This window comes from Suillus fuscotomentosus, assembly GCF_016647785.1.
Source record: "Suillus fuscotomentosus strain FC203 chromosome Unknown F5891scaffold_4, whole genome shotgun sequence".
In the NCBI taxonomy this organism is placed as follows: Eukaryota; Fungi; Basidiomycota; class Agaricomycetes; order Boletales; family Suillaceae; genus Suillus; species Suillus fuscotomentosus.
Genome location: NW_024539516.1, coordinates 774,589 through 794,405, shown reverse-complemented (window position 1 = coordinate 794,405; position 19,817 = coordinate 774,589). Strand labels below are relative to the sequence as shown.

General features: G+C 48.4%; 8 protein-coding genes across 8 annotated transcripts; 4 read left to right on the top strand and 4 right to left on the bottom strand.

Annotated features, from left to right (window-relative positions):
* Positions 1 to 2,295: 2,295 nt before the first annotated feature.
* On the bottom strand, positions 2,296 to 3,569 carry F5891DRAFT_1003191 (ribosomal protein L10-domain-containing protein). The gene is made up of 5 exons (XM_041360287.1): positions 3,519 to 3,569; positions 3,397 to 3,455; positions 3,177 to 3,274; positions 3,027 to 3,126; positions 2,296 to 2,978 (listed from the first exon to the last, which is right to left on the bottom strand). The coding sequence occupies exons 1-5, from the start codon at positions 3,544 to 3,546 to the stop codon at positions 2,514 to 2,516; spliced, it is 750 nt and encodes a 249-aa protein (XP_041232219.1). The 5' UTR covers positions 3,547 to 3,569; the 3' UTR covers positions 2,296 to 2,513.
* Positions 3,570 to 3,629: 60 nt separating this feature from the next.
* On the top strand, positions 3,630 to 5,048 carry F5891DRAFT_941219 (ARM repeat-containing protein; the record flags this gene model as incomplete). Its single annotated transcript, XM_041374328.1, has 6 exons — positions 3,630 to 3,780; positions 3,930 to 4,063; positions 4,146 to 4,327; positions 4,402 to 4,632; positions 4,688 to 4,919; positions 4,977 to 5,048. The coding sequence occupies 6 exons, from the start codon at positions 3,630 to 3,632 to the stop codon at positions 5,046 to 5,048; spliced, it is 1,002 nt and encodes a 333-aa protein (XP_041232218.1).
* Positions 5,049 to 6,157: 1,109 nt separating this feature from the next.
* F5891DRAFT_941607 (Alpha/Beta hydrolase protein) lies at positions 6,158 to 7,411 on the bottom strand (the record flags this gene model as incomplete). Its single annotated transcript, XM_041374354.1, has 7 exons — positions 6,158 to 6,279; positions 6,344 to 6,467; positions 6,549 to 6,695; positions 6,746 to 6,929; positions 6,985 to 7,054; positions 7,101 to 7,169; positions 7,228 to 7,411. The coding sequence occupies 7 exons, from the start codon at positions 7,409 to 7,411 to the stop codon at positions 6,158 to 6,160; spliced, it is 900 nt and encodes a 299-aa protein (XP_041232217.1).
* Positions 7,412 to 9,231: 1,820 nt separating this feature from the next.
* On the top strand, positions 9,232 to 10,738 carry F5891DRAFT_1238687 (uncharacterized protein; the record flags this gene model as incomplete). Its single annotated transcript, XM_041369679.1, has 3 exons — positions 9,232 to 9,396; positions 9,450 to 9,664; positions 9,696 to 10,738. Coding segments are annotated over 3 exons (1,338 nt in total), but the record flags the coding sequence as incomplete, so codon positions are not given.
* A 491-nt stretch (positions 10,739 to 11,229) lies between these two features.
* F5891DRAFT_474834 (Cdc37 N terminal kinase binding-domain-containing protein) lies at positions 11,230 to 13,047 on the bottom strand. The gene is made up of 3 exons (XM_041371961.1): positions 12,427 to 13,047; positions 11,929 to 12,371; positions 11,230 to 11,870 (listed from the first exon to the last, which is right to left on the bottom strand). The coding sequence occupies exons 1-3, from the start codon at positions 12,967 to 12,969 to the stop codon at positions 11,387 to 11,389; spliced, it is 1,470 nt and encodes a 489-aa protein (XP_041232215.1). The 5' UTR covers positions 12,970 to 13,047; the 3' UTR covers positions 11,230 to 11,386.
* A 14-nt stretch (positions 13,048 to 13,061) lies between these two features.
* Positions 13,062 to 14,277, bottom strand: F5891DRAFT_474763 (uncharacterized protein). Its single transcript, XM_041371959.1, has 5 exons — positions 13,900 to 14,277; positions 13,797 to 13,847; positions 13,543 to 13,738; positions 13,356 to 13,490; positions 13,062 to 13,305 (listed from the first exon to the last, which is right to left on the bottom strand). The coding sequence occupies exons 1-5, from the start codon at positions 14,041 to 14,043 to the stop codon at positions 13,118 to 13,120; spliced, it is 714 nt and encodes a 237-aa protein (XP_041232214.1). The 5' UTR covers positions 14,044 to 14,277; the 3' UTR covers positions 13,062 to 13,117.
* Positions 14,278 to 15,382: 1,105 nt separating this feature from the next.
* Positions 15,383 to 16,149, top strand: F5891DRAFT_474789 (uncharacterized protein). Its single transcript, XM_041371960.1, has 3 exons — positions 15,383 to 15,936; positions 16,017 to 16,047; positions 16,098 to 16,149. The coding sequence occupies exon 1, from the start codon at positions 15,670 to 15,672 to the stop codon at positions 15,880 to 15,882; it is 213 nt and encodes a 70-aa protein (XP_041232213.1). The 5' UTR covers positions 15,383 to 15,669; the 3' UTR covers positions 15,883 to 15,936; positions 16,017 to 16,047; positions 16,098 to 16,149.
* On the top strand, positions 15,870 to 19,352 carry F5891DRAFT_1137725 (Alpha/Beta hydrolase protein). The gene is made up of 15 exons (XM_041364838.1): positions 15,870 to 16,047; positions 16,098 to 16,401; positions 16,468 to 16,954; positions 17,007 to 17,120; positions 17,172 to 17,314; positions 17,409 to 17,493; positions 17,630 to 18,152; positions 18,217 to 18,282; positions 18,334 to 18,425; positions 18,482 to 18,537; positions 18,597 to 18,657; positions 18,720 to 18,767; positions 18,817 to 18,992; positions 19,132 to 19,200; positions 19,254 to 19,352. Exons 2-15 carry the CDS (start codon positions 16,157 to 16,159, stop codon positions 19,309 to 19,311), a joined length of 2,223 nt encoding a protein of 740 aa, XP_041232212.1. The 5' UTR covers positions 15,870 to 16,047; positions 16,098 to 16,156; the 3' UTR covers positions 19,312 to 19,352.
* Positions 19,353 to 19,817: the final 465 nt, after the last annotated feature.

The window sequence follows — 19,817 nt, the reverse complement described above, 5'->3', positions numbered from 1 at the left end:
GATTTATTACCCTTGGCCCTGATAGTGCATCTTTCCCTTACCACCAAGTACTTTATAAATACCTGCGGCAAACTTTGCGTGCATCACCTTGCTCAATGCTCACACGACCACCAACACTTTGAGACATGCTAGATCTCGCTCGAAAAGCTATAGAGATGCTGTCGACCCTAATCCGTAAAGGAAGTTGACGTTGGAGGTTCAACGTAAGATTCACTACTCGCGAAAGTATTGCAAATTTGAAAATTGAGTTGAACAATGTGTCGCGAGGAGTGCTGAGGGCGAGCATCCCAACAACGTCCGCCAAAGCTTGATAGCTACTGAGAACGTCTATGAAGAGCTCGTCTGACAGATTTGTCGAGATAATGAAGAAGAGGACTGTGAGAAGCGCGGGTCAACCGTTTTCAAATATAGAATGCACGATGATCGTCCTGCGGAAGTGTGGAGAGGTCAACAGTGGCAGATGCGAGAATGACAGGCTGAGGATGTTGAATGTGTACAGTGGGCCAGTGAACGACGCAAAGCCTTCGCATAGGGAGACAACACATTGCACAACGAGAAGGTAATTGTATGCTTCGGGAATTGGCAGCAAGTTAATTGATCGATGCTGGTCAGGAAAGACGGTTCGGGGTAATCCACGAGATGTAAAATGGGGACTGTACCATTGGAGCTTCAAAGCTTCATGGCCGAGTTCTGCACACTCAGACCAATGCGGCAGAGATCCAGGACTGCGCTTGCCTTTGATATTGAAAGGAGGTGGAAATTCTTCCATACGGTGTCGTTCTTGGAAGTGTCTAAGAGGTCTGGTGCCTGTGTTTACTATTGTCCGTTACGTAATCATGCCATGATGCTCAGTTGCGATATATGGTCGTGGCTTTGAAGTACAAGGAAAGGATCTACTATCAGGGCCAAAGGCAACACTTTATAACATAAAGCAACGAAATCGACAAAATAAATACTAGAAGTACATAAGCTAGTGATGGAGTATAGTAAGAGACTGAGAGTAGTAGTAGTGCCAAGGAGTCAATAGTATGTTAATGTGATCTCCAGCTTTGCATGCAGAGTGCCATCGCAATCCATCATGGTTGTACTAACAACATAATTATCAGAACAACTGTAAAACAAGATAGGGAGGACTTACTCGTTCATCAGCCAGTCCAAAAGCCACCAGAACGTGTGGCGGTCGCGGCGGCTGGAAAGATGAATTGTGAATCAGTATGCTTTGACTTAAAATGAACGTACCGGTCCGCGGGTTTCATGGTAAATTTTTGACAACACGGAATTCGTATATCTTCGAGCGAGGTTTTCTCCCTGGGTGCCTGGATGACGAGCACAATGGAGTCTATACACGCCGGCAAACTATCATCGGAAAGTCTAATATCAATGCGCCACCGCTCATTCGTCAAACGGGATCTTAATAACCATATGTACCCTGCAAAGATTGATATCAGCGCCAGGAATACTGAGGTATTAGCATGGGTCATACATACCCCCTGCAATAAATTCGATGCCAAATCACTGTGTTGGATTTGTGCGCAGGCGTTTCTGGAACATCTTGATGCAAAAGCAAGCAACAAACTCTTTCTTTTTAGGTGTATGCCCTGTGACCGAGTGAACTTGTACCTTATCAGGCGGACAGCCCAAAAACTGTCTCAAGGACTTGTCTTCAGCTACAACAATATAATTAGTTAACGCCTGAGCCTTGTGGGGGACTAGTGGGTCCACTCACTATGAACATACCCCAAATCCAGCTGGGTAAATAATTCGTGGTTGTTAGTTGCAATGCAGGCCAAACGCAAGTCAGAAGAGCAAACAGGGGTGAATTGTGGGATGAATGTGGCAAGTGCAGAAAAGGTTTCTCGCTCATGATTGACAATTGATCAATACATGGCTGTGTGATGCTCTATGTCGAGCTTTTGCAGGAGGTGGGCAACCTGTGCAGGTGGAAGAGTAGCAGCACATGCATTGGCTATTTTTGTGATAGAGAAAGGAGTGAGATTAGGAGCGGAGACCATGTCACGGATGCATGATATGACAATTGTTCGTCTCTGCTTCTTCCATAGAAAGGAGAATAAACTCGGCTGCCATCTGCCAGTGGAGTGGACAGAATCTAACAGTGATGCGGACAAGGCGATCTCATCATATGTGGGAGGTGTGTCAGTTACAGACTGTCTATCATCGAAATTGTCAGACTTGGTAGCCATCATCATGAAGGGGAGAGGAGACTCGAGTTAGGGCATTTTCTCCTACTTCATCACCACGCACCGTGCTACTGTCGCTCGCTGATGTTAACACCGAGAAGGCGGAACATTTCCTGTAACCTTTTATCAAACTGATACATGTTGTGCTAAAGCACCGTCGGCACAGTAAATCTTGCCAATTATTTTCGTGACAGAACTTGATAAACACATACGCGTCTCGTCGTCTTCGTAATTGAAAGAGTAATCTTTACATCCTCGTGCCCAGTCAAGTCGAGTGAATCGAGATGTGCACATAGTAAAGCGCTCAGTTGAAACTCACTCGCTCATCTCATCCTCGTCTTCGATCTCATCACCTTCCCGTTCTATATCCGTGCATCCACCCTCGATTTGAACAACCTCCCCGCTAGCAGCGTCCCACCTTGCCAACAACCCAACCTTGAACACCACCATCTTCTCACCAAGAAGTTTAAGTAGCTGCGCCTGCTCGCCCGTCAAAACCTTCCCTTTATCACATACTCGATGAGGATTTTCAAGCGTCGGTACACCCCGCTTCATCGATGTCGTAAGACCCAGCTTCCGGAGTTGCGGGTCCTCGTTATGTGGGAACGGTTCAGGCGGGTCAGAGTGCACCCGCATCACAGGTCCTGCAGGTAGTATCACCGTCCGCGTAGCCTTGTTTCCCGTTCGCGCATAATCCGCTTGTTGGAAATCGTTGAACCACTCTGTCACTTCTTGAGGTTCCGAGTCTGTGAAAAACAGCCCTACCTGGCCTTTTATTTGCTGACATATTTCGTTAAAGCTAAGATGAGCTTAGAAATGGTAACTCACTTGGGCTAGTCGGTGGAGTCCCATTCGGTGCTCTTCTTCTACTGTCGTGCCCAATGCTTTGGCCATTACCGCTCCTCGACCGAAAAATATCCGTGCAGAGCTGCAAGTCGTGAGTCGATGGTGTAGATAGCAAAAGAAGCGAGGACATACTCTTTCCATAGTTTTCGCACCGTTTTTAGATGTGCATTTCGCATCGCGCCGACTTGAAACAACCAGCAGTACTTCCATTTTTCGGCATTTTGTTGTACCTTGAGGAAGAAACGTTCAGCACTCGCATAGCAGGGGGCCAAGCAGTAGAAACCGTCTTGCAATTATGGGTCTGTCTACGCAGAATGTATCCAGAGGAAAGAACAAATTCCACAAAACTCACCTCGGTCAAGAGTAGATTTTTATGCTCCCTCGTCTTTTTCGCGACTTTTGTGAGAGATACTATCATCCCAGCAGAATAAAACATCAGCCTTCATCACGATCCATCAAAGAATGTAAACTTGCCGATTTGCGACCGTTTTGACTTGGGCATGATATGTATGTAGGAGAACAAGGTTTAGCAAATGAAATCAAAAGTCCGCTGGGCCGAATTATCTTTTATCTCGATCTCCCTCTATGTCGGACGCAGTTTCTCCAAGGGAGCTCTCTGCCCTTCGCGCTGCTCTCCTGAACACGAGTGGTACTGTTCCATTGCATGATCGTTTCAGAGCTCTCTTCACGTTGAAAAGTTTGAAGAATGACGATGCAGTTAAGATCATCTCTGAAGGTACGTGTATTTTGTCTGCTCTCTGAATTTTTGTTTGTGCGATACTTTTTCTTTCGATCTTAACATAAACCGTCATCTCTTTTCATGAAAGGCCTTATATACGATTCCCGCTAAGATGAGCGTGCGCTGATGCACGATTTATCTGCTAGGCTTCGCCGATCACTCGGCACTACTCAAGCATGAGCTTGCGTACTGCTTAGGACAGATGAAGCTCGTCTCAGCTCTCCCAGTTCTTCAGTCAGTGCTGGAGAATCTGGGCGAGGATCCGATGGTACGGCACGAGGTGAGCGTCTCCATCGTCCCGCTTCGCAGTCCCGCTTTTGTACGCTCCAGTGCATCATGATACTAATTAGTATTCGAGACAGGCAGCAGAAGCAATAGGCGCAATCTCATCGCCTGATTTCAAGGTAGTCCTCACGAAGTACCTCACAGATCCCAACAGGAGTGTGCGTGAGACGTGCGAGATCGCGCTCGCCAAAATTGAATGGGATAATTCTGAAGAGGGACGTCAGCATCTTGCGTCAAAAGAATCTTCAGATCAGACACCGTATGTAGCTTTCATGTCCTGTTTGGATATTCCATTCTACGTCCTTTACTGCGTGATTCACAACACTTACACAGGGCATACACCTCCATCGACCCCGCTCCACCCTCATCCAAACTTCTCTCTGGCCAGCCCAAACCTGATGACCTGTCTGAATCTGCAATTGTCTCCCTCCGTACCACGCTTTTGGATACGTCCGTCCCCCTTTTCCAGCGCTATCGGGCTATGTTTGCACTCCGCAACATCGGGACGCCAGCGGCCGTGGATGCACTAGCAGCAGGATTCTCTGATGACAGCGCCCTATTCAAGTCTGCCTCTTTTCCATTTTTGACTTGGTCACGACGCTCAACTCATGCACTGCAGGCACGAAATCGCCTTTGTTTTCGGTCAACTCTTGAGCGCGCACTCTGTACCCTCACTGCTTAATGTTCTGCAGGACGCATCTGAGTCCGATATGGTGCGACACGAGGCTGCGGAAGCGCTTGGAGGAATCGCCACACCTGAGGTGCTGCCTCATCTTAAAGAATGGATGACGCGCGAGGATTCTCCGCGCGTTGTGCGGGAAAGCTGTCAGATTGCTGTTGACATGTGGGAGGTGTGTTATTTCTCGTTTCTTTTGAAGCTTTTAGGATCTATCTCTGACAATTGGTAGTATGAGAACTCGGGGCAATTCCAGTATGCGAATGGACTGGAGAGTGTTAGGGTAGAGGCTACTCCTGCCTGATCTGTGTCGTCGTCGAATCTAACTGTTAATCAACTCATAAATGTGATCAGCGCGCCCAATTTACGCCAAATGTGATGAATCCCGGGATCCCGAAAGGTCGGCAAGCCCTTATGTTCTTTATAGAATTAGTTTCTCCTCTGATCTGCGTCTGCATCACCATTAGATTCCATCAGGAAGACGCGGCCGTGTATATTTTCTTTTTCCGCAGAACAAGCAGAAACGGACAATCATTCTACGCATTCATGATGTTGTTTCCGTTCCTAATTTTCCCTCTTCTTCGGTTGCCACAGGCCTGTGTTACTATTATCTCCCCGCAGATTTTGCCCATCCCCTGCGAGAATTCAATATCGAGGATCTCGGTGTACAACATGATCTTCAAGAGTCTCTTGATAGCACCTGTCCCACCTGCTTGCACGAGAATATGGGGCACTTCGCCCGCTGCTGAGTTTCAGAACTTGTACGGCCCTGCGGTGGCTCATGCTCTTCTTGTCTTTAGTGTATCTCTTGCTATCGCTTTCGCAGCTACGCGAGCCTTTAGTGTTTACCCGGGTGAATTTGGGCGCGTTCTGAATCGCAAGTGCATGCTACCAATGCTCGCGAGTCGCATGAGTGCATCAACTAAAACACTAATCGGTTAAGATACTGAAGGAGTTCAACGAGTCGGCCATCAACTAATCCCCCGAAAACATGTAAGCTTCAGTGAGTGTGGTCTCTCATTTTTGAGATACATCCAAAGCCCAGACTTCCTATGGATTCAGAGATACAACAGCTTTCGGACCGCTACATACATACTCCGAGTCGTACAGCTCGCGGGCGGCCGTCTGCTTCTGAAAATCCTCAGATATGACCCCCGAATTGAGGTCAAAATAGCGACCGCGATGTCATCATCATGAGCTACAGTGTTTGCGGTACCTCCGAGTCCAATGCTTTTGCAACGAGTACGCGCGTTCTCCGAGTCGCAGCATAGGCCATGCTAATTTTTTTGGATTCCAATTTGTGTCCATATCTTTTGTATGACAATACTTTCTATTCTATGGGACCCTCGTTGTTCTTTCTGATCTCTGAGGTCGCGAATGCCAAGATGTAAGGCCTGCCCCAGTCTGTGTCAATTATGGTGGGCAATAGCCGATATAAATCCCTTGGTATGGACCCAAGTGGTCCAAGACGTTGCCCTCAAATATGTTGGGCACACTCTTGACTGTGCACTGATCATCCGTGGAATCATCGTCACCTATATATACCGATGAGAGATGAGCGATCATGTCCGAAAAGGCATATGTTATACTTGCCTGGACACAGGACTACTTGATCATCAGATACGATGTGGACCTCTCCATGGACATGTGAGTAGCCCAGCTCGGGCCCCGGAACAATCGGGACAATGTCCTTCTTATGGTTAACGCGTTTGAAGTCCGATACCTGTTCCGTAATTTCAGTAATCAAGTATAGACTCAATGTGGTGAATGGACAACAGGATCAGAAGGGGAGAATCAAGCTTACCAGGGAATCAAAGAGAGCGGCCCATGCTGGATTTCCTACGCGGGGTGTACCAAATGTCACACCTTTGATAGTGATGTGAGAGGGAAGGTTCAAGGCCATAAACACACATTCGATCTCCGCGAGGGCAGCTCCCAGAGAGTGCCCGACCTGCGCTCGAAAATGTGTTTTAGAGTAGTCACAAAATGTTTGATACTGACCAGTGTGACACTCGTGGCGTTATATTGAGAGATCAAGCTCTTCACCTCCGTCAAGATGGCGCTCGCAGTTTTCGCATGCTCGTCGGCAAATCCGCTGTGAACCTTGATGCTCCTATCGACACCAGGGAAAAGCGTGGAGTCCAGGTGTTCCACCAACCCATTGGCATCAGTAAGAACAGCTAGGCTATGTAGGCCAATAAGCTTTCCCGACTCGCGTGCTGTGAAACATTTACACCTACATTGAAGTTGGGTCTGTGCCTTCATGAGCAACTACCACGGTATTTTTTGTCGGCCAGTAGCCAACGTAGTCTGCGAAATGTCTGCAAAGGCATGCAATATCTTGATTGAAACGTACAATATTGGATACTGTTGTCGTTACCCCCGGTGAGAGAAACCTTGAAATCAGACAACGCCTCGCAAGATTCTAAGAAACCAATTATTGAGTCAAGGCAAATCAAATAAAGTAGGGTGAGATTGCGTACTGCCACAACTCCAGCTCCCTACGATGAGAGGCGAACAATAAGCAATACGAGCAAATTCAGCATATGGCTTCAGATCAGCTACATCGGTAGACGACATCTGAGTGACAACTGAGACATCCGCCCGACGCATTGCAGAAGGTGCGCGATAAGAGACCGCCGCAACCTGCAAGATGCATGCTAGCATAAGGCTTGAAGCAAAAGAAAGGAAAAACATGATGTACTGCAAGGTGTAATGGATGAAAAGCTGGAATGCCGGGTCCCAGAGGAGGGATGTAGTTGGTAGCATTGTGAAGGAAACATGATTTATACTGAGTATTTTGGAACGACAACTGCGTTAGGGATTAACAGCGCGCGCGCAAACGGGCACAGGCAAACTGGTGCCATGCAGTACAACTATTCTGGCAGAACTCGGAGTTCTGCCAACCGGTCTGGCAAAATCAGTTATGCCTGACCTCATGCGAAGGGACAGTGGCAAAATCTGGCAGAACTCTAAAAACATCCGAGACTGGGGAGATATGATTTAGATCTAATGATACCATTTAAATTCAACGACATGAAAGCCGACGTCTCTAGAGTAAGATGGTGCACGCTGGAGAACGCACTCTCGTGTCGCTGTACTGGTCCAGAGGGTATCTCGCTTGACGACGTTACCGCTGAGTTTGCGGCTTTCGAGGAGTTGAAGAGAACCGAAGAAGATCAAAGCATTAAGCTGAAGTGCTCGAGAGAAATGCCGTTGATTTTTGGCGAGTTGGATCGGGTCGAACAAGGAATAATTCCACAGGCTATTAATTCTAGATGAGGTTGGATGGCGAGGTCATACTCAATAGTTTACATACCCTGGAGTTTTGCCGGTTATTTGAACCGGTAGAACTGATCTCAAACGTGCCCAATACATAAGATCCATGACAGCGGTGGAGGTTTAGTCGACGTGTACACGCTGATGTGACTTGGAGGTTCTCAGTGAGTGGAATACCTCGAGCACTCCAGTAGATAACGAACATCCTGGCCCAGCAACGTACTGTTATCGATAAGATTGAACTGACGCGCAACCTCCTCCCGCGTCTCCATAGTACCGATTGTGGACATAAATATTATCCGGACCCACATATTCATGCGGAGTAGACATGAGCATGGCGCGTTGTACGCAAGAGAAAGAATTTCCCGCGCTTACTAGTACATTCTCAACTTCCGGGAAGGCCGAGATTATATTGCGGGTCCTGCAGTTCTGGACGGCTGCTGTTTGGCCGTGGCTAATGTAGAGGCTACTAGTCCCGACTCCCTGCCAGTACTAGAAGCTTGGTTGGTTGGTTGGTTGGTTGCGCCGCATGATACCGTGACCATTGGTTGAGCCATGAGAAACAATATATCGGAGCGGCGCCAGTCTCCTCGCTTCACGATTCCAGAGTAAGTTGATGCATTGATGATGTTGAGGTATCGTTGAACTACCCAATGGCACCCTGTTGTGTACATATTTGCAATCCCTTATTTGTTCCACCACGCTCCCGTTCAGCTTGCTTGCGATGGCGATAGCATAAATACTAGCATATGTTATGTTTAGCAGGAGCAGAAGTTTACAAATGCTACATTGATGCAAAAAACTTTTAACTCATGGGTTCACTGATGAGCTGAGTTTGCGCTGAAATCGCGTCCGAGTCCGAGTCAATCCCTCCGGATTTACTCAGCAGACGACTCATCTTGTTGCTTCCATCGAGCTCATCGCTTACCACGGCCTATAACATCAGCTTCTGTCTAAGAAACCGCCTGCTCAAGGTGTGTGTTTCGTATATGGTTTTCTGGAAAATTATCTGAATTTGCACCTGCGGCACTATGTAGTTGATCTCTAAACCATTTCCGTCGAACTACGGATGGCAGACTGTTCTTGTCGTATCCTCATTCTATCTTCTTCGAAAGACGACACCTTGCAGTTTCTGCAAAGCACGTTTGTCGCTGCAATGTAATCATTTCTTGCATTGACGAGTCGACGCAGGACTTGCACACAGTGACCTCCCGATCGCAACCGACAATTCATTCACCATCCCTTGGACTATCACGAACAAGTACTACACTGCTGATGTGCACTTCGAATTCCATCACCTCCCATATTGGACACCGAACAACCACGAGTTAGAAAGCGTGCCCGCCGTGGTGTACACATGGACTGTCGGAGAGGTAAGTGCTCAAAGGCTTGCTATAGTTTTTGTATATGCCTGACTTTTGAGCAGCCATACCGGGAGAATGTCCAGATGATATCACAACGCCTATCACATCATGATTTCGAAGTATCTCTGGCCATTCGGCTTCCGTCCACTACGCCCGGAGGCGAAGATACTGAAGATGACGAAATAGACTCGTTTCTTGGAGCCCTGGGGTTTGAATTCATTGATGTGCAAGATCTAGCAAAATCTTCTGACCATCATGATCATGGCGGTAAGCATATGTTTCTGAAACATGGAGAGACTCGTCCTGAGTTCCACTCCAGGAGTTTCCCGGGCCATAGATGCATTGAGCACGATTATGTGGCCCTCCATGGTACAAACCTCCAAAGGAAGGGGTCTTGGCCTCTTGACGACGAACCGTGATACCGGAGAAGACCTCAGCAGTCTCATCGCTACGCGCTCCCCAGGAGGGCGTGATCGTATGCAGCGAGAACTCGAAGAGTTAGAGCGGTGGCTCGACGAAGACAATTTCGAAGGACATCTTCATACAAGTGAGAAAACCATAAGCAATGATCCGTGGAGTGCCGCAGCCACAACCGGCAGCTTGTCGCCTACAGAGGATTCCTCTACCCAGGGTCTCTACAATCACACGTTTGATGACGATTTCACCGCTTTCGTGTCTGCTTCAGCGTCTGCAGCAGATGCTGAAACTCAGCTTGCACAAGTATCATCTGAGAGACAAATTCCACCTCTCCCTTCGTTGAGCTTCAGTTCAACGTTCACTTTCAACTCTGGTTCTGATACTTCCGGGCGATCGACGCCAGCTAATGAAGAGCACGACTTTTCTCGCTTATCCGCGAATGCCTCAGATCTTGGTATATCTTATAGGTCGTTAGGGTCAGTCTCCGATTTTGGAGACCCAGAAGCAGAAGAATCCCACAAACACGAAGATTCTAGCGACGAAATGCCTTCGAATGCTGAGATTGCTGCAACCTCAGAGCGTATCTTCGGTGCAACATCTCTTGCTTTTTCACCCACTGATGAAAATTATGTCTGTTCACTGCAAGGGGATCTTTCCGTGCCATCTGAAGTTGAAACCGCCGACCCACCAGAGACGGACCTCGAGCGCTTCGATCTGCGAAGCATGTTGAGCGCGCTTCAGGGTCTTAAGGAGGAAATTGCGGGGATGCCCGATTCGCAGGAACGTAAGAGGGCAGCTGCTAGAGTGGCTTTGGGTTTGGTTTATGGGCTCAATGGAAATTCCGATTGAAAGGTGCGCACCAACAGCACGCAGTGACTTCCGCTAATTCGGGAGATGGTAGTAAGGGACTGTATACACGGCCGGGAGGTTTTGTTATCTACAATTGTCTTGCGCGACTAGTTGTATAGACGCGAACCCGTTTTGAATCCGTCAAATTCATTCTGTTGCACTTCTCTCGTTTATGTGCCGAGTTGGGTGCTGTATCTGACGAATATCATAATTCCGACCTTATCCCAGGGATGTTCCCAACCCTCTATCCGTTTGGAATAAGAGGCTTTGATGATGATGCACGTCCCACTCCTATAGCCTTTCAAAAACAGGTCAATTATTATTTTGACTTGGTGGACCGGACGTTTCGGTATCACCGTTCCTACATGTTTGTCGTGCTCAATATACTCCAGCGACGAACCGCTCATCTCCACACGCATTGATACTCTTTTTCTTTGGCTTGCTGGATTGGGTTTCTATGTTTGATATTTCATTCTGCGCTTCTTATCTGGTCTGGCGGTACTCATGTTCTTGTGGAGTGTCTCTTGCATTCATCATCGGGGCAACTAAATTTGGTATGGATCTGGAACACATTGATAACCGTGACCTAAGTACTTTGTGAGTCAATCGTTTGTATGGTACTACACCCATTGTATGTTACTAGTTCCACATCAGCTTGGGCCGGACGCGTTGATGATCTTGGACCAAAAAAGGAGTCGGGATTTTGGGCGCGTAGTCGCTGGTACCCATTAAGTTATTCGGCATTCTCTTCGTCTTCTTCCTTGTCCTCATCTCCAGTCTCATCCCTGATACCTCCCGACACGAAGCTCATGATACCAGCAGCATCAAGCTTTGCCACTACGTCTTCCGCAACGCTAACGTCCATACTGCCCAGCACTCTGTTGACCTCATCCAGCGTCCCAACTTTGAGCGCAGCCTTGAGGTCCTCGGGGAAACTCTGGAACACATCCCATCGCATGTGCAATGCTTCGCGCACTTGCTCAAGGTCCAGGTCCTCCGTCCCTGGACCCTCAAGGCGCAAGTCCTCAGGCGGAGGACCATCAGGTACGTTGAACGAGATAGTTGCGGATGGATTCTCCGGCACAAGTTGTATCTGCTCCTTCTGCACGTCAGAAGTCTCTGTCGCTGCTGCTTTTGCACGGGTCTTAAGGTGAGAATATGTGCCTTCGACATCATTGACGAAGACGGAGATAGCGCGCTGGTCGCCTGAGATCATCCTACGAAAGTATTAGATTAGTATATGTATGTCAGCTTGCGCAGGAATTAGGTACTTGCTTCTGGAAAAATAGTCGGACGCCATCTTTACCTAGCTTATCGCAGTACTGCAGGAGTAAGCTTTGGTGCACGCACTTCTTTGCGTATCCGAACTGGCCCTTCGACTCTGCACGGAAAGCCGCCACAAGTAACGCGTCAGATGCACCGGGAACGACGACGTCACGATTCGCTTGAATAAAATTGAAAGATTGGGTGTACTCCCATAACGATAATTGAGAGAATTGTTCGAGAGAAGGCGTAAGTTCAGGAAGTTCTTCCTCTAACTCATCTTCCTCAACCGAGTCTGGAGAATGGTTCGGAGTAACCGACGGCAATGGCGCGTTAGAATTCGAGGCAGTAGGATTCAGCACCTCGAACTCGGTGGTTTTGGTCGCCTTGGTCTTTGTCGGCGCGTCGATTTTAGCATTCTTTACGGGTGGAGGCGGTGGTTTAGCGGGAGTGTACTATCGGGAGCGTCGTGAATACCATCAATCAAGAGTAAGATATCGCCGATCTTACCTTGCTATCGAATCCTTCGTAGATATCGTCGCTTGTTATGTGTTTCTTTTGTTGATTCTCCTCGTCAACAACATCCTTCTTCAGCTTCTCTGTGTGACGTGCGAGCTGCTTGATGTGCGTGTCGATACCGCTGAGTACAGCAGCCTCCTGCTCATCTGCAGGAAGGCTCTTGGCGCCATCCCAAACCTGCAGGAGCAGGGACAACACCATTGCATCGTAAGTTGGTTGATCTTTGGCGTTCGTCGGCGGCGCTTCTGGAGATGGCTGCGTTTGTAATCTCTCTACCAACTGTTGAAAGTATATTAACCCGCCGTCTGCGCTGCCAAGTGTAGCGCGGATTGCGTGCAGACGGGGGGAAAGGACGGCATTGCATGCGATCTCGGCGTGGAGGGCTGAGATCTTGGTTTTGCGGGCCTCGCGCTTCTCGTGTATATCCCGTTGCTTCCATCTTATGAGAGAACGCTTGTCGACGTTCGGATGGCCTTCTATGTCGGAATCATCAGAGAGCTCGAGTTGATCCCATTTGGAATAGTTAAGCGGCATTGCGACGTACGTCTTTGCGCTGATCAAGAGGAATCAACCGATCTCGATCAGGATTTTACAGCTATTTGCACAATGGTAGAGGCCGGCGGTAATTTCCAAAAAAAAGTATGCATTTATTTTCGAAAAGTATTCCTACAAAGATTGATTTTTATCTCAACAACGAAGCTATTGACATGGTCCAAGCGACAAAACTAATCAAAACAATCAAACGCAGACGATCAGCGAAGAAACTGAGCGATTCAGTGGAGTTGATGGGCGTCCCTGGTAGGCACTGTTTCATGGTATCTAGTCCTGCGCCCTTCGCATAAGCGACATCCCAGAGATCCAGGGTATCTCCTGAAACTATGTGAGTGAATGTAAAGACAAAAGCGTGTCAGAATCCTTACCCGTACGTTGGATGAAGACGGCCACGTCCCGATCGACTTGGTCCCGGAATTGTTGCATAAGGCCATCCAAAGCGTCGCTGTACTGTTTGATCGTGCCGTCAGTTTCCGAAATAACATTTTTCCCGAGTCTCTTCCCTATAATGTAGTATAAGATTCGTGTACAAGATACGATTGCTTGGTGACTCACAAAAGCTCTTTGTCTCCGAGTAGTCCCTGATGAAAGGGGCACACTCGAGAGTCTGGTGAACGATTTTTCCGACGATATCGCGCGTCGATTCAATTTTTCCAAGACTGTCATCTTGAGCCATGAAGCGGTAAACTTCAGCCAATTTCTTGAGAAGATTAATAATCGATTGGTCGCGCTGTGCCTGCGCGATTATGATCTTCATGGAATTAGAACTTCTGAGCAGGAAACTAAATTCCGGGAGAAACCAAACATACTTTGGATGCAGCAGATAGCACGCCCAGCGCCATTTTTGCGTACGGATGTACCTATACAACTTGATTAGTTCCCTTTCAAACAAACAACAAGAATGGCCCATACGTCTGTGATCTTCTCAAGGACAGCATCGATAATCTTGAGGGGTCGGAGATATGTCGTCTCAAAATCGTCTGCAGCAGTAAGATCCGCTGGGCCATTGTCGACGGCGGATGCCATAGAAGTCGCATGTTTCCCGAGTGATCGCATGTGTTGTGTACCATCACGGGCACGCTGAAGTTCGGCGTCAACTAATTGGGGATCAGGTCTTCCTTCCTCACCAGAAGGAGCCTGAACCTGCGGTACCGCCAAAATTAGAGAAGAAAATCAGAGTATTTGATGGAAATACCTGCGGAGCAGGCTCTCCGGACAATCCTTTGTTCGCGGGGTCACTTGGAAACTCAGATGTGGTGGGATGCTCGTTTTCGTTAGAAGGCTGGGGATGCGACGTGTCCTGAGCGCCTCTAAGAAAACTGAAGGACTGGGATAGCAAGTTCGAGCACTTACCTCGACTTGCTGACTCGATGAAGCCCCTTCAATTTCGACATCGTGGACCGCAGTGGCGCGGTTGCGTGTTCGCTTGGAGCGTTTCTGTATAATCTTAGCCGTATTCAGGACAAACAGTATTCACGTCTACGCACAGGAAGCTTTTTGGTTAACCCATTCTTCAATTTCCGCAGGAACTGAGAAGATTCTTTAGTACGAGGTTGATTCTAGACGAATAATGCGTAAGAACCACGATGGATTTCAAGAGACGACGTACCGAGCTTTCAACTACATTTGCCTGATTGGATCTGGAAGTTCGTGGAGGAGGATCAATATCTGGCCTATGATCTTCAGTCATCGCGAGTGGTTGTAGATTTAGATCGTTGTGAAAGAAACGGTGGGGTACACTGAGAAGTGGTGTGAGAAGGGAATGGACGTCCCACTCTCTTTGGCAGAACTCCAAAGAACGTACGAAGCATGATGGCCAGCATGTTGACTTCAAGGGTTATGCATTCAGCCACACAATTCCCATCGGTTCCGGCGGGGCGAGTCCATAGCTGTAGCAGACACAGCTCAGCGACAGACGAAGTCAAATACACATATTAGGTGTACCTGTAGAAGACAAAGCTACAGAGGTCGTCAGATACATAGGTGGTATATACGAGAATGATACTAACCTCAGCGACAGACGACGTACGGCAAATAGGAATGGTCGTGAATCATCCAACTTGATCTGGAAGTCGAATGTAGAACATATAGGAATGGCGCGTCAGTGACCGTGTCTGACTGCCGCGTCACATGCCCGTCATGCAGGCGTCACAGCTGTGTCACGACCGCGGCAGGCGCGCGTCAAGACTCAAAATAGCTATGACACCCTAACAGGATTAAGTATAGCAGTCGTATGCACCACACACACCATCTACTAAGTTACGTGTGAACAACTCGAACCACCTTCAGATACGTCTGTTACTTCTGAACGTCCATTGTCCATGAACGTCAGCTCTCACTCGCTATTGCAGGATCGTGTTCGCCAATGGACAGTCCACGCACGATGTCCACGAGCCTCCGCTGTTCCTTCCGCCAAGTGTTGTCACAATCCTGAGTAGCGCGTGTGTACTGCCATCGGAATCTGTTAGGAATCTTAGGATGTGTTGGAGCGCCCTCAAGAATGTTGAAGTTCCAATAGATTCTGGAAGCATTCCCAAACGTTTCTGGATGGCCAAATTAGGCCAGAACGATGCGGACAGTACGGACGGGACGGACGGTCCTTTCCAAATTTCCAGTATATACGCCTGAACCGTCCCACATAACGAGGACCCGCAGCTCCGGAAGCTGGGTCTGACGACATCAATGAAGCGGGGTGTACCGACGCTTGAAAATCCTCATCGGGTATGTGATAAAAGGAAGGCTTTGACGGGCGAGCAGGCAGAGCTACTCAAACTTCTTGGTGAGAAGATGGTGGTGTTCAAGGTTGGGTTGTTGGCAAGGTGGGACGCAGCTAGCGGGGAGGTTGTTCAATTCAAGTCAGGCTTTTCCAACTTACATAATTTGTTACTCGATTGAACCGATGATCAAGTCATTTGACTCTGAGTGAAAAAGCACGAGCTGTGGTCTCATGTACGTTTTTTCCCGAGCGGGTACCCCTTGAGGTCACATGTGATCTTACTCATGAGAACACGCGGTACTTGGCCACTTAGTCGCACGACGTTGACTGGATTGCACGCAATAGTGAGTGACAGTGAGCGATAATTTATCACCTCGTGTTGAACCTGAGCTAGGTCCAGGCCGTGGTGCACGAGGCCGTAGTATATTTTCAAAGTTCAAACGTACACGCCTGATGCGTATACTTCCTTTCTTGCAGCTGGGCTTCGCTGCTCAGGTGCCATTATATTCCAGTTCCATTCCACCAGCTCCTGTCCCACAAATCCCTCAGATGGCTACAGATTTTATCCTTAGCGAAGGTGCAAATGCACTCTCCCCGCAAGATATGCTCACCCTCCCTCGGCCTGGTGCGCCTCTGCCAAACGACATTGGTGATCTTGCCATCGTACCCATCAGCACTTACTCTTTTCAGGACCGCAAGTATGCTCATCTTTCTTTTATTTGTTCTTATAGTCATAATATTAATGTTCACTACCTGGCCCTTAGGTCCCACAAGTCACTCTCCGTCATCGCTCTTGGCGATGGCGATGCCTGCGACATTCCTTTGCCCGATGGCGGCGATGCATTCTGGCTTGATTCTCGCACCATCGCACACGTCGTGACAAAGGATGACACACAGAGCCTCTACACCATCCCCATCAGCACTTCTCCTCTCTCTTCCGATCTCTCCTCCCACGTAGGATCCTTTCCCATCACCACTGCAAGCGCGTTCCGTTACAGCCCCAGCGCTCAGCGCCTCGTGTTCTCTGCATACGTTTATCCTGATGGCCTCGTCGAGACCGTGAAGGAGCAGGACACAGCGCATGAGAATCGAGGTAATTCTGGTCTGGTGTATGATGAGACCTTTGAGCGCCAATGGGATACTTGGGTTGGTCCCAAGAGCAAGGCTCTCATTGGGGTCAGTCTGACAAAAGTAGGTGCAAAGTGGGTGCTGGGGGAAACCTATGTGAACGTGCTCAAGGGGTCAGGACTTGTAAGTGCTTGTTTCCACTCTTCAGGATGGCGGTGAAACTGATTTGAGCTAGTCTTCCCCTGTAGAACCGTTCGGTGAGGCAGATGACTATGACATTTCCCAAACGCATGTCATCTTCACTGCCAAGGACCCACAACTCCCCAAGGCCGTGCACACCAGGCAGAATGTTCGTGCACTTCGTGTCTTGCTCTTTCTACGCTAACATACTACCACGTAGATCTACCTCGTTACACATGACGGAAAAGACCTTAGACAGCTCACCTCAGGCATCCAAGGTGCGACGCACTCTCCCGTGTTCAGCCCTTCTGGCGATAAAGTCGCTTGGCTGGAATTGGCTCTCGATGGGCACGAGAGTGATCGGTGGGTTATGCGACCTTTTTATATATCGTTTTGACCTTATTTCAATGCATGTACCTCTCACTCGCCCATATACCACTTTCCACGTTGTGTCCAGCGCGAAAGTGGTGATCTACGATCTCAAGAAAGACATCCGGTTCACCATTACGGAGGACTGGGACCGCTCCCCTGATTCTATCATCGTGAGTTCATCCTCATTCAATTGTCCTTACTTCCTTCATTCCTATCTTCTAAATTGTGATACTTGTCATTTCCTTACGCGTTTACTCATCCCTCCTATACGTCTGTCGTCATACCAGCCAGCTAACCCAAACCCAGTTCTCCCCTTCCTCTGCTCTCATTTACGCCACCACCGGCGATCACGCCCGCATCAAGATCTTTGCGCTGGCTGTCCCGCTTACACCACCCTCCAACGCCACACAGACCACTCAACCTACAGCCCTCACCTCCAGCGGTTCTATATCAGGCTTCACGCCAATCCCAGGTGGCAGGGCCACATTTGCGCTTTCGAGTCTGACGTCTCCAAACGAGCTGTACGAGCTTAGTGGGCTTGACGCCGTTGAGCGAGATCTCTTAGCAGGAACAAACGCGGATGTAAAAGCGACAATGCTTACGCGCCTTACTTCGTTCTCTTCTACTGGACTACAAGGCAAAGATCTCTCTCCCGGGAAGGATTTTTGGTTCAAAGGTACGGCTGAGGGGCAGGACACACACGGTTATGTGATTACCCCACCTGGATTCGAACGCGGCGTTAATGGGAAGTGGCCTGCGGTGATGCTTATCCATGGAGGCCCGGAGAGCGCTTGGTTTGATCAGTGGTCGACGCGATGGAATCCTAATGGTACATAATTTCCTTTTGCTGGGTTACTAAGGTTGGGCTGATTTTTGGGCTACGTGCGCTCTAGTCTTCGCGAGCCAGGGATATGTGGTTGTTGCTATCAATCCAACGGGGTCTACTTCATTTGGACAGAGTGAGTTACCCTCTTCTCTTGTCTGTTCTTGTGCTGAACGCAATATGTTAGAATTCACAGATGGGATCAATCAAAACTGGGGAGGTCGGCCCATCCAAGACTTGTTGCTGGGGTGGAAGTATATCCTTCAAGAATACCCAGAGGTGACACCTTGTGTTTCTCCCACTCGACACATACTGACCTCGATCTCTGCACATAGATAGACCAAAACCGCACAGCAGCTGCTGGTGCTAGTTATGGCGGATATGCAATCAAGTGCGTGTCATCTCCTTTTCGCCCTTGATATCTTGTGTCCTAATTCTTGCTCTTTGCAGCTGGATCCAAGGCAATCCCGAGCTCGGATTTGGGTTCAAGGCATTGGTCTGCCATGACGGTGTGCGTTTTCCCTCGTTGCATGAAGGAGCGAATGAAGACATTGATCCATTAACATAAAATAGGTATTCGACACAACCTATAATGGCTATGCCACAGACGAACTATTCTTCGTGCGTTTCCCATTCCTCCCTTACAACACTAAACACTAACACACTACAGTTCAATCACGAATGGGGAGGACGTCCATGGGATCCTGCCGCATTCGAAGCCTCGCGCAAATACAGCCCCGCGTATACCGTTGCCAAGTGGTCGACCCCGCAGCTGACAATTCATAGCAGCAAGGATTACAGGCTTCCAGAGGGAGATGGGATTGCGGTGTTTCATGCGTTGCAGCAGTGCGTTTTTCTTTTCTTTTTCGTTCTGGTTCTTCGTATATCGTTCTCTTGCACCTATCTTTTTTTTCAATCCGTCGTTCCTCTTTTCCTTTTATCTTGGCTCCTAGCAGGTGATCCATACTAATCGACACGCATATAGGTTGGGCGTCCCAAGCCGCCTTTTGATTTTCCCAGACGAGAACCATTGGGTGATCAACGCTGGGAATAGGTATGTATGCAATTCTACACGCCGGTCATGAACTAATGCTTTGACTGGAATAGTTTGAAATGGCACTACGAAGTATTTAGGTGGTTGAATCAGTTCATCGGGCTTTCTTAGACACGAACGCGTCACTAGGAGAGGATCTCTTTTTGAAAATGGTAGAACTAAAGGATAAGTTTTGGAGGGGCAAATTGGCCGTTTGTAAGATAACACACTTGACTGTACTTGAATGGGTAGAACTTCTACGATTTATGATTTGCGTGCTGAATCAAGACCAGGCCTGTGGTTATCCAGCTTCGTCTGGCTCTAGAGTCAACGACACAATCTATGAGGTTGGGCTAGAGTCGCTGCACCGAGTGGGGTGGGACGCAAGCAGGTGGGCGGGAACCTGCTTACGAGTTCGATTGTGTGCTGACTCGTGCATGAACGATGCATCCAGTCAGACCCTGAATTTTCTCGGCTTTCATCCGACACTACACCACGTGAACATCCTAAAAATGAGCAAAAATCAGATCTATATAGAGTCGGTACGAATCTACAATCCTCTAAATTCGTGGAAGATAATATGGAGTAGTTGACGAGTTACAATAGATGCTGATCGAGGTTTGCTGCTTGCTTGATTG